Source organism: Elgaria multicarinata, chromosome 5 (assembly GCF_023053635.1).
Source record: "Elgaria multicarinata webbii isolate HBS135686 ecotype San Diego chromosome 5, rElgMul1.1.pri, whole genome shotgun sequence".
NCBI classification, from domain to species: Eukaryota; Metazoa; Chordata; class Lepidosauria; order Squamata; family Anguidae; genus Elgaria; species Elgaria multicarinata.
The window spans coordinates 54338918-54355108 of record NC_086175.1 but is presented as its reverse complement, the minus strand read 5'-3'; the positions used below and the strand labels follow the sequence as shown (position 1 = coordinate 54355108).

The 16191-nt window shown below is 39.6% G+C and overlaps 1 protein-coding gene across 4 annotated transcripts in view; it reads left to right on the top strand.

Annotated features, from left to right (window-relative positions):
• The window catches only part of ARHGAP6 (Rho GTPase activating protein 6), a 238296-nt gene that overhangs the window by 197750 nt on the left and 24355 nt on the right, over nt 1-16191 (top strand). For all 4 annotated transcript variants that reach the window (XM_063126374.1, XM_063126373.1, XM_063126375.1 and 1 more), the window contains exons 3-4: nt 2879-2950; nt 11320-11576. In XM_063126374.1, the coding sequence (XP_062982444.1) occupies nt 2879-2950; nt 11320-11576 (329 nt within the window). The remainder of the gene's footprint in view (nt 1-2878; nt 2951-11319; nt 11577-16191) is intronic.

Below are 16191 nucleotides of genomic sequence, written 5' to 3'. Positions count from 1 at the left end.
TATAGCCTAATACCTTTGTGATAAGAAATTCATCATAATTGCTATATCACGAATTCTAAAACGAAGGGGGAAAATCCAGCAAGTCCATCAGTGGCTGTAAGTTAGGACAATCCCCTATTTACCCCTCCATTCAGAGTGACTGTAAGAGGATTTGCAGTTGAGAAGGGGCAGGCAGGAAAAGTTGCTTAACATTTCTACTATTTGCCCCTTTTCCTTGACATCACCTTTCTCTAGCCCATTTCAAAGACTACATTTTCTGCCTGAATGCCTAAAAGCAGCTAGGGTGGGGAGGGCGGTTAAAATGGAAAGTCAGCAAGTAGCTCCTGCCACTAATTTATTTATTTATTATATTTCTATATTGCCTATTAGCAAAAGCTCTCTGCTTTTTCCCTGCTTTGAACATTGGCGATAAACATGGGTTTTGCTACCACAGGCCAGTTCCATCCAACAATATGAAACCTCTCTGTGCTGAGGTTTCAGTTTCCTGATGATGAGGGCAAACCAAAGGGATGGCTTCACCACCATGGTTTTGATGAACAGCTGGTCCAGCACTTTGACATGGCTACACTTCTGTTCTTGACCATCTGAGACAAATTCTTTTTTAAAAATGTCATGGAAATTGAGTTCTTGATGTTCAGATTATTTGTTTTTGTTTGGAGTAGCATTCAGACATGTAAATTCTCATCTGCTGTCTATAAAAGTAATACAGACCAGTTATAAGCTTACCACTTCATGGACAGCAAGTTCCAAAAAGGGCAATTTGTGGCAATCAATTAGATTTCCTCACTGCCATTCTAATGAAATGCTGTTAGCCTAACTTTGCTATTGTATTATACAATACTATTATCTCATTAGAACAAGAATAAACCCGAATAATCACTTACAACATGTGGCATACAATACAAAACAGTGTAGGTCTATTATACTTTAGAAACTTAAGTGACTTGTTATAGCAGGTACCTCATTTAAATGATATAATTATGTTAATACATGGATTGCAATCAAAATACTTTTTTGTAGCAATCATCTAAACAAAATACTGCAGAAATGACAGCAGCCCACCTTTGAGTTCAGCTGATGCAAGAAGAAACCTGTCTATCCTGCTGCATAAACCTTCCATGCCCAATATCTCAAATAAACCTGTGGGAACTTTTACTGTGAGATAGTAATATATCTTAGAACAAATATGTTTACTTAGGAGTGAATTTGGATTTATTCCATTGTGATAAGGCTTAAAGTTGTTTGCAGTCCCCTTAACATAATGTTTATTTTTATTACAACCAGATCCTTTCCATGTTTTGAGTACATTTCTCTGTCCCCTACTCGTTCCTGTCTATTTCACTGATGAACTGACAATATAGTTAGGCAGCCTGGCAGACTCTGTCTCCTGTCCACTCTTGGTCCAAAGTGTAGCTCTGAAAGGAAGGATACTTTACTTTACTTGGCCTTCCACCATGTGCTATATTTGGTTTGGCGCACCTGTTCAGCCATTTGCAAGCAGGGAGGGAATTTTGTACTCCATTATATTGTCACACAACATTATACTGTATGGCAGCACATGGCCTATTTCAGGCCTGATTTCACCAAAGTATTACTCTGGACTGGATGTGAAAATGAACAATATCATGCCCTCAACGGAGATAAGCAGCTGACTTAGACACGTCTCCAGGAAATAGTGAGGGACTCCATTGACTATTCCGCTGGGGTTGCCTTTGCCACTGTGGAAAAGGCAGCCCAAAGATTTCATGGAAAAGGTGTCCTAAGTTGCTTGTCCTTCCACAACACTAAAATTTCTACTCCACAAGAGATAAAAGTTCACGTTGGCTCTTAGTATATAGATATAATTGATAGTTTACCCTGCAGCTACTTCTAATTACCAAGAACTATTACAGTTTTCTGCTGTCTGTCCTTGGTAAATCACTGCTCGCTGTTCCAAGGGTAGCATATGAAGTTAGCCAGGAACGAAGAGTCCAGACCAAAGAGCGATCTGGACCAGAGGTCAAACCCCAAAGCAGCACCTGCGAACAAGCCAGGAGTCAAGACTAAAGAGCAGGACACGAAATACAAGCCACATCAGAGCTCAAATAGACTTCATTGCTCAAGCAAAGCTCTACTGAGACAGGAAGCCCTCTTATTTGTCTTCCTGCCAAGGAGGAGCCAATGGTCAGTGTGGGTGGAATAAGTCTTTAAGGTTCTTAATTGAGAAACTGTATTGATACAACTTAGTACATGGGACAATGGTTGTCAGTTCCTGACAACCACGGTTCCTGCATTCTTGAAATTTAGTTCCTGTAAATTGCTAGAATAGTTAATCTTTAAGGATTAGTTTGTTTCCCAAGTGACAGTTAATTCTAGGGGTTAAATGGGGGAGTCGGAGGACTGGATACAAATGTCTTTAATGCATAAGCATGACCATTAAATTGCCATGTAGTGAACAGCTTGCTATTTCACATGCTGGTGAAGCTCATTTTGAATTGTTGATAACAAATTGTATTGTGTTTTTTTGTACTTTATCTTTAACCTAAAGAGCAAAGACCCTTGTGGCTTTTAAACAGTGCAGAATGAGCTGTTGCAAACAGAAAGCAAGTATATTGTGACAGAGTTTGTGGACTAGTTCCCACTCCATCAGTGCATGATCCACACTTGGCAGATTAAATATAGCCTATGTACACATACAGTGGTTACACCTACACACACACACACACACACACACACACACACACACACATATATATATATATATATATATATATATATATATATATATATACGTTCTTGCGGGCAGAAAGTTGTTTTGGTCCACTATCAATTATGTCACACCTTTTGTCTCTCTTTTTTGCTCTCTCATTAAAAATGTAATAATTGTTTTTATTTGTAGATGGTCAAAAGAGGAAGAAATCATTACGAAAGAAACTGGATTCCCTTGGAAAGGAAAAAAACAAAGATAAAGGTACAGTAAAACGTATGTCTGTATAAATTGAATTCATGGTATTTTACAATCATAATTAAAATACATACAATGCATAATTTATATTTTCTACAGGAGTTATATATCTACTTATTACTCAGATATTTGTTTCCAGATAAAGAATTGTTAAAAAAAACTTTTTAAAGGATGCATTATGTTTTTAAAAATTATGGCAACCTTCCACATTGTGGTATTATTCAAATGTTTTGGACTGCCACTTCAATCATTTCTCATCATTGCCATACTGGCTGAGGCTGATGGGAGTTGTAGTCTAAAACATCTGAGGAAGGCTGAATTATAGGATAAAACCTCAATGTCACTGTTTCCTCTTCAGGACATCTATTCTAATTCTTTAAAGCAAGGGGAGTTTGAAATAACTTACTTGGCTTTAAGTATGTAGCTGGTAAAATTTGATCAAAACAGCAGTGATCTATTGGAAAAAGCCACAGACCAAAGAAATACATTTTACATCCCTGCTGTTATCTTGCTTTCTAAAGGTCTCTCAGTAATGGTTGCAAGCTTGTTCTTAACACCAGCCAGGCTACTTCTAGCAAACTGAGAAGATTAATATAAATTCTATATTTATCTAATTGGCACCCTGGTGTCCGTTCTCTGGCATTCTACTTAGAGATATACTAATTGTTGTATTTTCAATGTAGCTAAGGAGAAGAGCTCAATCCTGAGCAAGTGAAGCAAGCCTGAGTCATATTGAAATGAGTCCTTAATGGGTTGCTGAAGTCCTACTGGTTTGAATATGACTCTCACACAATTAACTTTGCAGTGGTTAGTCACAGCTGGCTGAAACCATCAATATGGTTGACTGTTTAAAGTCAGCTTGAGAGCGATAATAGTCTTGAAGTTGAAAGGATGAGGCATCAAAATAGAGAATGTTCTTCAGGGACCAAACAGGGATCCAGGTCAGGTCCACCTTCAGAACACCCTCCATTTGTCCAACTTCTGAGTAGTTCATTTTAACTTGCATTTCAATGCCTGATTTTCATGCTGCTTTTATGCCTGTCATAGAAGAAGATAAATTTACATACATGGATCTGATCACAATCACTCACCCGCAGACCATGTGTTGAATGAATACTGTAAATTGTCCTGTGAATGAAAAAGCCAATATTAATACAACACTGGCCTTAAGGGTCAGTGTTATCAGCTTTACAAGTAAAGATGAACTCTTTGTAATATTTGTTTCAGCTATTGAATGGATAGATGGATAGAGAGTCAAAGACAAGAACCCCAGGTGACTTTTCTGCTCCTAAATCTTGCCTTGATGCCAAGTGCTTCTCCACTCTTTGAGGAAGGGATACCAAAAACTCTACAAAGTGCTGCTACGTCGTTACTGATTACAGTACATGAATTTTGCAGCACTTTCATCTTATTTTTAGCTCAGTTTGTTTTTTTGGTAGGAATCTACCAGCCTGCTTGCCTATATATTTTAACAGCAGAAAGCTAGATACCATTAAGATAGAACTAATAACTGAATCCTTTATTATTCTGGCTTAATAAGTGCTAGGAACTACCTTAAAGGGGAGCTTTTGAGATATGAATGATCTCTGCCCTGATGCATTTTGTGTGATCTGGATTTTAGATTATTAGCACATTTTAAGAAGAAATATTAGATTAGATTTTGTTTATGGGTTGCCTTTACACAAAAGAGATCATAGTCAAAGTGACTCACAATATACAAGGTAAATACCAGCAACAGGAATACATAAATATAATCCTTTTGGTAACAATATTAACACATTTCAAAACATATCAACATTTCAATAATGTTTCATAAACAATTCATAAAAATCATTTCAAATACAAACTAACAAAACTCTGCAGAGATACTAACATTTAACTATACTAAAGCACTATCAACAGTTCAGTTATGGGAATTAGAACAAAACAATGACAGTCTGGCATTCCATCTCTTACCTAAGATGCCCTCCATGACCATCTCAGAGTGTTAACCAGTTTCTGCCTCCCTTCCGAGCACTAAGTGGGATGGTACCCTCATCTGTTTGTTTTTTTCTATCAGGCTCTGCGTCCCCCTCAATAGTTTCTTCCAGCAGCAGCTTCTTCTCGCCCCCTTTGAGGTGCCAGAGGGGTGGGGTAAAGCAAATGGAACTAGCCAGGCCCTTAATGGCAGCTAGAGTGTGTCTCCCTCCTACATACACGCTGACCTGTGTTGCCACATGAGAATAATGTAATGTGTGGAGGCTATATGAATGGAATGCATCTTGGTGGGTAATGATGACTAGTGCAAGCTCGGTTGTTCCAAGTTATTTTTGTGTTTGCCACTTTTATAGATAGATAGATAGATGGATGGATGGATGTATACTTCTGTTTGGCCTTCCAAAATGCTCCAAAGGCAATTAGCAATGAAGCAATAAGCACAACAACATTAAGGATGCAAAATAAAATGAGTAAGATAAAATAATAAAATCAGTAAATTGCAGAGGCAATGTGCACAGCTTAAGCATAGTTCGAGCTTTATTATTATTATTATTATTATTATTATTATTATTATTTATTTATTTATATAGCACCATCAATGTACATGGTGCTGTACAGAGTAAAACAGTAAATAGCAAGGCCCTGCCGCATAGGCTTACAATCTAATAAAATCATAGTAAAACAATAAGGAGGGGAAGAGAATGCCAACAGGCACAGGGTAGGGTAAGCGGGCACAGGGTAGGGTAAAACTAACGGTATAAAGTCCGCACAACTTCAAGTTTTAAAAGCTTTAGGAAAAAGAAAAGTTTTTAGTTGAGCTTTAAAAGCTGCGATTGAACTTGTAGTTCTCAAATGTTCTGGAAGAGCGTTCCAGGCGTAAGGGGCAGCAGAAGAAAATGGACGGAGCCGAGCAAGGGAAGTAGAGGCCCTTGGGCAGGCGAGAAACATGGCATCAGAGGAGCGAAGAGCACGAGCGGGGCAATAGTGTGAGATGAGAGAGGAGAGATAGGAAGGAGCTAGACCGTGAATTTAATTTGCACAGATTATGGAAATTGCGGCTGCAACTTCCAACGTGTTGATTTTGATGGGGGAGAGCCGAAAATTCACTATTCCACCCCCCCCATCCCACTATTTCCCATAAAATGCACAAACAACCCAGATTTTGTCCCTCTGCCTCCCACAACCAATTGCTGCAAGCCATTTCCTATCAAGTGTGGTTGCTGCACATTATGCAGCCTTGAATCAATCCACATCAATTTCTTTTCCCCTACCCTGATCCCTGGAATCTCTCTCCAGGTCCATAAAGGAGTGAATTAAGTCACCATCAGGTCTATTGACCTCAGCTGGAGGGGTAAGAGAGGATTAAAAGGAAAGTATTTAATCAAGTTTACAGGAAGCCCTATAAGTCAGAAGGAGACAGGAAACTTCTTTGGAGGAAGGGGTGGAACCATCAAGGGACATCTCTCCCTTCCTCCCTTAATTTCCCCATCAATAAACCTGGCTTTTTGCAATCTATTGAAGCAGCTGAGCTGGATGGATGGGGAGAAATTTTTAGGACACCCTTTCAATCTTCACGATCTTCAAAATGCTGGTTTTGAGGGGGGGGGGGGCACCTGAAAATCTACAAGCATCAGGCCCAACTCGATACAGATTGAGTCGGGCCAGCTCATGATATGCAAGCCAGAATCTTGGAGCGGGGGGCGAGTTGCTGGAAGCTCAGCGAACTTGACACACACACCCCAAGACAGATTCCTTTAACATCTCTACTTGAAACTGAGTGCCTGTGTCATAGAGATACAGGCGCCCTATTTGTGCTTTCCTTAGATCTTCCCTTGGGAACCTTTAACATGCACCACTTGCTAGAACATCTCTTGGACAATACCCTTTTGCCTTGGTAAGCGGTCTCGGAGTGGTTACTGGAGAAAATGTGCTGTCAGTGAAACTGCTTGCATATGCCGTGTGTGTGTACATGTGCTAAGCATGAAGGAACTTGAAAAACGGATTGCCTTCCAAGCCGATTACGCCTTCATTTTTCTTTGTGGGGTTTCTCCTTTGTGAACTACTTGTTATGCCTGGCCACTTAAATAAACCTCTCAGTATTATTCCTCTCTGTGAGGATGTGACTACACTGTGGTGACTTGATTCACCGTCAACCCACGCTGCCCCAAGCAACATTCATAGCCAACCCTCGAGCCCCCCCTTCCCCTTTATGCTTGACAGTGAGTTGAAAAATGTTCTCTTCTGTGCTCGCACAATTGTGTTTTTTAACAAGCATTTCAGAAGTTTATTTTATAAAGCGAATGCCTTCCATTGCCAGGCAACTGGTCCAAAACAAACATTCTTCTCTGTACTCCACAGCACATGTAGGCGTCCTCGCACAGATGTGTCTTGAGTGTTCTCATTCACAGTGGCTTTCTCCTCATTTCGCCTGCCTGCAAGCATTGATTTGCAGCTGTCTTGCTTTATATGCTAAGCCGTTAGTTTAACTCTGGAGAGCTAGTAAGGAGGCGAAAAAATGGCATAAGGGAGGAGGAGATTGCAGGATTTCTAGATCATGTTTCATAAGCTCTACTATTACTTGATTGTATTCAGATAAACAATCAGAAGCTCATAAACTAATCTCCTTTGTTAAGCAAAGGGTTTCCTTACCCAACTAGTAAATGAGGAAGTTGCTAACTTTGGATTGTTTGTTGTTTTTATACAGACTAGGAATAGCAAGGTATTTGAGCCCACGCATGTGCTGACCATCTTGGGCCATACATAGGTCACACTGTTGTTTTGGGGAACTTGAGACTTCACTCCCTTTGCACGTCAGAGATGAACACTTTGCTGCTGTTTACCTGGCCACCGCACTCCCAGGATGTATGACAAAGAGAATCAACAGCCTCTCATTCTCTTAGGAGTTCTTGACTCTTGCTTCTTCTGACATGCTTAAGACCAGGTGAACAAATTGGAGGTTCAAGTGATTGTATGGGTAGTCCTCTTTCATGTTAGTTCAGATGCTTACAGACATTCAGCAGTGGTTTGTCCTTCAGGAAAGGTTGTCATATGCAGAGTAGCTTTACCTTTTCATGAAGGCAAAATGAATTCCATCCTGTGCCAACTACTTGACTGTCTTTTCCACTACGTCTTTGCTGTAAGATGGCTCTAGTAGCCTCTTATATTGCCCCACATCTGAACAAGCAAGTAGGTGCTTCTGTCTGCTTTTTTCCTTCTGAATCCTTTGCCAGTGTAGGCAGGAGGGCTACACTATTAGAGTGTGTTTGGGGAATCTATAAGTAATCATCTGATTAAGGAATACTCATTCCTTAAATGACCAGCCACAGTCTTAATTGGCATTCTGTTTTAAAGGCCTTTTTCAAGGGGTTGTTAGAAGATGTCTGCAGATTTTCTTCTAGCAATAAACTATCTCCTATAATAATCACTGGTGACTGAGACAATTTATTGCTAGAAGAAAATCTGCAGACATCTTCTAAGAACCCCTTGAAAAGGACACAGGCCGAAACACATCGGCCTTTGTACAATAAAATCTCTTTTGCATCCTGTGGACTTGTTTCTCTCTGCTTTGTATCTGAATTGGATGCTTTCCTCCTTTGTTTTTGTTTTTTTGTACCTTTTATGTTCACCGCTCCGAAATCTGTATAGATATGGAGCAGTATACAAATGTTAAAAATAAATAAATAAAAACACTGCCAGCCCCATGCATTCCTCCTAAGAATCCCTATGCATTCCTCCTAGAATAAAACAACTTCAGTCTCAAAGGAGAGCCTTTGTGACATGACCAGCCAACACATCCCTCTTCTCACATCTGTTCCCCAAATTCCATTCCATATCTGTAGCATTACAGTGCTACAGAAAGACCTAGAAATCAGCACCGGAGTGAAGGAAAAGGCGATTTCTTAAGTTCATAGTCTCTGGGATAGTAAACGCGGCTATTTAAATGATTCTACTCTCCCCAGTGGCACTGCCTGGTTTGGGCTCTCAAGCTAGCATAGTGTGAAAGATCAGAGGGAAGGAGACCTGTAAAAGAACAGATCGACTTGGAGGGGCCATGAGCCCAGAGTAATGATTACCATGTATACTAGACATGGAGAATAAGATCAAGAATGGGTATGGGTATGAACAGAGAAGGTGATGTAAAGTAAGCGAGAATCATGGGGAGTAAGTTGTGATTGATCCTTGCCTGCAAACTCGACTATAAGCCTGCAAACTCGACTATACACTTTCCCACCCTCTGATGGACATATTGCTAGTGCTCACTTTCAAGACTGAACAGGAATGTATGTTGCTTCCATTACCTCCAAGCTAGATGATATATGTCTTCTTTGCTTCATTTTTTCTGTGAAACTGTTTCAATAGCTAAATAAATACTGCCATTTTTAAAGCTCATTACAAAACACTATAAGAAGGCTGCTGTTGAAAGGCATGAATACTAATCATATTTTGACATTTTTGATGACGGTGTGTACTTTTGATGAAAGTAGAGCGTTCTAAAATCTATATATCTTTTTCATTTAGTGTTTTTGCATGACTCATTTCAGGAGGACAAACAAATCTCATTTGCTGTGGGAACACCTAAAAATTCAAACTAAGTACAGGCCAACTATTGCGAATGGGATTTGATCAACTTCTATTACGTCATTCTCCCTTCCCTTCTATACAATTAATGCATGTTTATGTGCAACATTCAATTCTTTCTTTTTGTGACTGAGTAAAGGATTAGGAGTTTGGAGAGGAAAGAGTCCCAGTATTTATATGAACAAGTGATTCTCGGGATGTCTAATGAGTTGGCAGTGAAGTTCCAATTCCTCTGAAATACATTTGTAATCTGTTGACAGTCTCAAATGAACAGCACTTTATGTCTTCTGGACAGAGATAGACTTTTAATTTTACTATTCTGTCTTTGACTGTATGCAATAGCTTGTAGAAAGGATCGTACAAAAAATATTTTATCCTTGAAATGTTTGTAAGCAATACCCACACTCCCTGAAAATGATACAGTATTGACCTTGAATTTTATCAGTGCACAATAAAATAATAAATAAGCACATATGGTATGGCAAAATTGGAATTTTAAAAAGTTAATTGAAGGCAGAAGATAATGCAATAATTTATTGTTCTCTACTTTGAAAGGACAACGTAGCAGAACACTTGATTATCATTCCAGCAACTGAGAACTACCCAATCTGGTTATGTGGAACTGCTGTTTTACTGTACCTGGTGGAGTGCTAGAGTTCCTTACCTCATGCCATTGCTGGTTATTTCCAGGAAAAGATGCACTGCTGTGAATAAATATTTGATTTTTCATTTATTATAGCAAGAAAATAGATGTGTTCTTCTTCCATGTTTACTTTCAACCCATTCAATGTTAATATAAAGTGTTTCTTACTGTTTAAGTTTGACTTGTTCCAACAATAATTTCCACTAGTGATGTTAGCATGCATACAATTGCCTATCCAAAACAGAGAGAGTCTCATAGTGACTATAAAATAGCATGCTCTTTATTTCTCAGAAATGATATTGTTTCAAGCATTCTTCATTTCATATTTGGCTGCTCTTTAAATTTTATATCTCTTTCTCTTATGCACAATAAGACAATGGCTTATTGTGCATGACTGTGTCACTGTAGCATCAGCCAAAAGAAATCTAAACCATTGTCTAAAAATATACATTCACAATTGCATTAAGCAAAAACATAAATAAATGTTTTTTAAAGCAGGATATTAAAATTTGGTACACCATGGGGAGAAATAATTTGCTGAGCACTCTGAACTGAAATCCTTCTCTCATGAATGGTTGTGGCAATTTTGTTGTTGACTTTAACCCATGATTTACATGGCTTCCATTTCTCTAAACGTAACATCTGAAACATAAAATATAATATCCACATTTTAAAAGCCATTATTCGACAGGCTTTGGGATTGGTCAAAGAAGGCTCTTAATATTTGGACATTCAAGCTCTCTTTTTTCCTTCTCACCTGTCTTCCTTTTCTTTTTCCCTCCTCTCCCCACTCCACCCTCATTCTCCATCTATGCTGACACCGCCCCAAGTACTTGCTTCTGAGACCTTGGATCAACAAACAGATTTTTTAAAAATAACTCTACTTCATAAAATGAAATCTGTTACCTGAGATTTATCAAATCCATTTAAATGAGGTGTATATTACAATTTAAGGCAGGCTTCTCCAAACTAGCGCCCACCAGATGTTTTTTACCTCAATTCCCATCTGCCCCAGGCAGCATAGCCAATGGACAGGAATGCAGTGAATTTTAGACCTAAACATCTGTAGGGCACCAGATCTAAAGCTGATCTAAGGGTTGTAAAAGATAAAAAAGAGCCTTCAAGGAGTTGTTTCATTTTAGCCACTGAAACATAAAAGTCAATTTTTCTTTTCCAGAATTCGTACCCCAGGCTTTTGGAATGCCTTTATCACAAGTAATAGCCAACGACCGGGCCTACAAACTGAAGCAGGATACTCACAGAGAAGAGCAGAGGGATGTTTCAGAATTTGTGGCCTCTCTTTTACCATTTGGGAGTAAAAGACAGAACAAAGAACTCTCAAGTAGTAACTCATCTCTTAGCTCCACCTCGGAAACGCCAAATGAATCTACTACGCCTAACACACCCGAAGCAGCTCCACGGGCAAGGAGGAGAGTAAGTTCCCTATGAATTGATTTATGGTGCACTGCAGGCATTGTGGGACTTTCCCAGGCGCTGCTCTTGTAGACAGAAGTTGGAATCCCAGGTCTGTTCATCCATAGTTCAATTAAAGTCAGCCCTGATTGAAATGATAGAAGCTGCAATTTTAACAGTCATCTCTCTTTCCCAGCTGTTCGTGGGAGAGAACGAGATGGACACAAGTCTCTTGCCAACACCTCAGGGGACACAAGGATTCTTTGGAAACTTTCCTTTTCCCCAGTCAGATTCTGGTTGGTCTTTCAAATTATTAAGGAACAAATTCATTTTTTTCCTCTTTCTCTCTCCTTCTGCCTCTCTCTTTTACAAAGCTGTTTATAGTCTCACTTATAAACTTCACCCAGTTATTCATTCCATTCTCAAAATACATTAAAAATGTTGTGTAATTAATCCCTGGGTAGTATTCTGATTTTTAAAAAATATCATCTGAATATGTTTTGCTTTCATAGATTTAAAAAAAGTAAATGAAACTATTGTGATTTATGAAAAACTTTCAACATCCACAATTGGGCCATGCTTTTATTAGGACCATCCAAATACCACAAAATAGAGAGTGAGGTGAAGTCACAAAACTCACCCCTCACCCCTGCTGACAAGTCCTGGAGAATCCAAAAGCTTGCTCAACATTTTATGACATTTTGTTTGGTCCTAATAAAAGTATTTGCTAACTATAGAGTTTGCCATTTTTCTTAAGGACCAACATGGCTTCCTTTGTTTTTAGAGTACAACTTGTATTCATTACCGGAGGGATGTATTTGGGAATCTTCTCTTGGTAGGGCCCCAGAAATTCTGCTGGAGTAGGTTCTTTTTGGAGAAAATGCGCACGTGCTCCTGGATGCCTGATGTGGGTGGAGCCTTGGACAGAATCTAAGGATCAGTACTGAGTTTAAAGATACCATGACGACTCTTCCACAGTGAAAGTACAGTGCCCGGTACAGTGCACTGTGTAACCTTGTTACACTGTGCCTGCTAAAGCAATGTGAATAAATGTAGACTTGTATGAAACACAGGCAAGGAACTGCTCCTCTAACTTAACAGGCATCCATGACTGGCTTCCATGGCTGCCAGGATCAGGTCCATTTTCCCAGCTGAGGTAGTTGCCGAAACTCTACCAGGACCACTTCCCTTATGTGCCATGTAGTAGAAGATGCCTTCCATTGTATTACACAGACTATTTCTATAGGGCTGATTGCTAATGTTCCTATTCTGCTGTCAGAAAAATACACCAGTTGTACTTCTGTTGGTATAGAACATTATGTACGCTGCCCTGAGATCTTATTGATATAGGGCGGGATGTTTTAAATAAATAAATAAATAAATGCTTCTTCTCTTCTACTAATACAGTTCAACTGCATGACCAGCAGAATTCATGTTAAAGCTGAACTAATTTGCTCCCAAATATTATTTGCATTTGCAAGTTTTTGCAAGATATTTTATCTTCCGCTTCAACATTTGACATCTGAAGATTATGCAATTGACAGTATCTGACAGATGACTTAAAATGAAATGTAGCTACTTCTACATTAACTGTTCATTGAATGAATCAATGGAATTTTAGGATTACTTCCAGACAAAAGGCATTATTTAGCTATTTCATCTTTTCCTCCTTAATGGATATTTTTCTGGTAAGAAAAAGGATGGAAGATGTGATGGGAAAAGATAGGAAAGCTACAAATTGAAGATATTGTTGTCTGGAAACCTTCTGCTGCCCTCTTAAAATTCCATGAAGGAAGCAGCACGATTGAATGATAAACCCATCATCTGGAAGCACCCTTGATGTCAAATTTTGTCATAGTTTGACTTGCAGAATTTGAAAATTCAGGTTAGAAGCTATTCAGATGAATTCCATTGCACTTTCTGCAATACATGGTATGGATGGCAGTATGCCATTGGTTCAGAATGCAGTTGCACTCCTCCTAAAAGTATTCAGCTTGGGAGTGCTCCTGGATCCAGTGATGTCTATGGAAGCACAAGGCATTAGCCAAGAGGGCTTTTACAAGCTGTCTGGTTTGCCAGCTGCAGCCTTATCTAGAGAAAGTGGATATTGCTTCTCACACACAGGTCTCTAGGCTAGATTACTGTAATGCATGCTACATGGGGCTGCCCTTAAAGGCAGTCCAAAAGCTTCCAGTGATGCAGAATGCAGTAGCAAGAACACTTGTAGGATCATATTATACCCATTCTGTGCCAACTACATTGGCTGTATATACACATCTGTGCCCAATTTAATGTGTTGATTTTAAGTTTTAAAGCCCTAAACAGTTTGAGACCAGCCTTTATGGAGGACCCAAACCTTGCCATTGGCTTCTGAAGCCCTTCTGTCTGGTCATTCAGCAAGAGCTATTAGGCTTCTGAATTCCACAAATAGTGACTTTTGTGTGGTGGCCCCATCACTTTGGAACATTTCCCAGGGATATATGCACACGCCCTTTGTGTTGGTGTTTAGGAGAATCCTAAAGACTTTATAATGTTTATCTACTGGTGCTATATTTTATATGGTTATGTGTTTTATATTTGTCTTGATATTACAATTGATTATTGTAAGCCATTCTGTGAGAAAAGATACCTAAAGCAGGGATGCTGAACTTCAGGACATCTGGCCCTCCATGATTTCTCAAAAGGTCATGCCACTTTCCTCTGGTCCCACCCCCTTGGCCCTGTCCCCCAACCACCATTTACTTGGGGGTTTCCATCCTTAAAAAAGGAAATGCCTCTACTAAGCCTTAGTTATTGGCAATAAGAACTTTAGGCTAAACTGTGCTGGTGTTTTTGAGGGTTTTAGCCCTGCCTCTTTTACCTTTCACCCTGCCCACCGCTGCCATGTGGCCCCTGAGAGCTTCCCTGAAATGGAATTCATCTCTTGAGCTGAAAGAGGTTCAACACCCCTGCCCTAAAACAGTTGAAATATTAAGTCTCTTTATTGAAAAACACACACACATACAATGTTTGGCCAGAATATTTTACCCTTCTGAACCTAGCTTGAGCTTCCACTACTGCCACCAGAGTGCAACTTCCTCTTGCTATAGTGGCTTGAAGTACAGTACTGGTGAAGCAGTTGGTGTCAATGATTGCAAATCCTTCACTTTTGTCCAGTAGTATGAAGACCAATTTGAGAACCATTATTCCAAAAAGCTTTGGCTTAAAGTATTAAACTGAAGACTGACCTGGATTTCTGCATTTTACAAAATGAAATATAAGTCAGTTCACATGCAAGATGCTCTCTAAGGCCATAGCTAGATGGGGCTTTATCCTGGGGCGATCCCCAGGATCATTCCTTGCGTTCACATGATGCACAGCAGATCCCGAGATAAGGGAGGGATAATCCCTCCCTTGCCCTGGGATCCCTTTGACACTGCTTTTTCTGCGGTCTCGGGCTGATCCTGAGACCGCGGAACGTGTGTGCAGGCGTCGCAGTTTGTCCTGGCTCCTTGGGGTGGGGGGAGTGGGGATTTTTTTTTTAAAAAAAAAGGACTTATGTTCTGCGCACGAGCGCTCCTTCTTCTTTAAAGCCAAAAAAATGGCAGCCGCAGTGTTGCATGCTGTGTGTATACCAGTGCGACGATCTCACGATCATAAAATCATGAGATCGTCGCAGTAAAAAACCCTGGTCTAGCTGAGGCCTAAGTGTGGTTGAGAGTTTTCTTTCAATAGCTATCATTTCATTTACGCCATTTCTCCTTTTATTTTCTTCTTGTTGTTGTTTTGTCAACTCCCTGGCTGGTATAGAATATTGTCCAAATTTAAAACAATTTGGGAGAGTATAAACACTAACAAGATCGTGTGTGTGTGTGTGAGAGAGAGAGAGAGAGACCCCCCAGACTAAATAAAAACAGACATCTCAAATCTCAAATATATCACTCTGGATGACTTAGACTCTTAGTGTGAAAAGTGCAACATAACTCTGGCATCTTCCCAGAAGGAAGGTATTGTTAGACCTTATTCACAAATCTTCCACATCCTGCATCAGATCTTCAGCTATCATCATCTCTGTTGCTTCAGAATGGGAAAGAAAACTAGTAATTTAAGATATATAGATATAGATAATGCCTCTCTTCAACATCACCAAGACACAGCTGAAGTAGTAGATTGAAAAACTAACTGCAAAAATGAATCTCCAAAAATTGTCAGCTGTTTCTCTCAAATAAGTCAGTTAATCCAATCAGTCTCGTTCAGATTTCTCAAGAAATGTTATTTCTCTGGTATTGAGTATATTTGCTAATTGTCAGCATAGACTTCTTCCGTTCACGTTTGTATCAGTCTTTTCCTGATTGACTGATTCTTCCTGATTTCCTATTCTTTGCTGTTTCTATAAGAGTCTGCACTGGGGGCGGGGACGTCTTTCCAGTTGAGGTCAACATTGCCTCGGTTGAAAATTGTCAGGGGTTATATTCAAGCAGGGGGTGTCGCCAGAGCAAAAAGTGTGTGTGTTTGGGGAGGGGGGGGAACAGCACTGCTTTCATATATGCATGCATGCATGTACGTATACATACAATGGGGACTTAAGTCAGGTAAGTGTGCATATGTTAGCAGCCTTTGATCACAATCCTGTGCATGTTTAGACTGGAAAAAAATC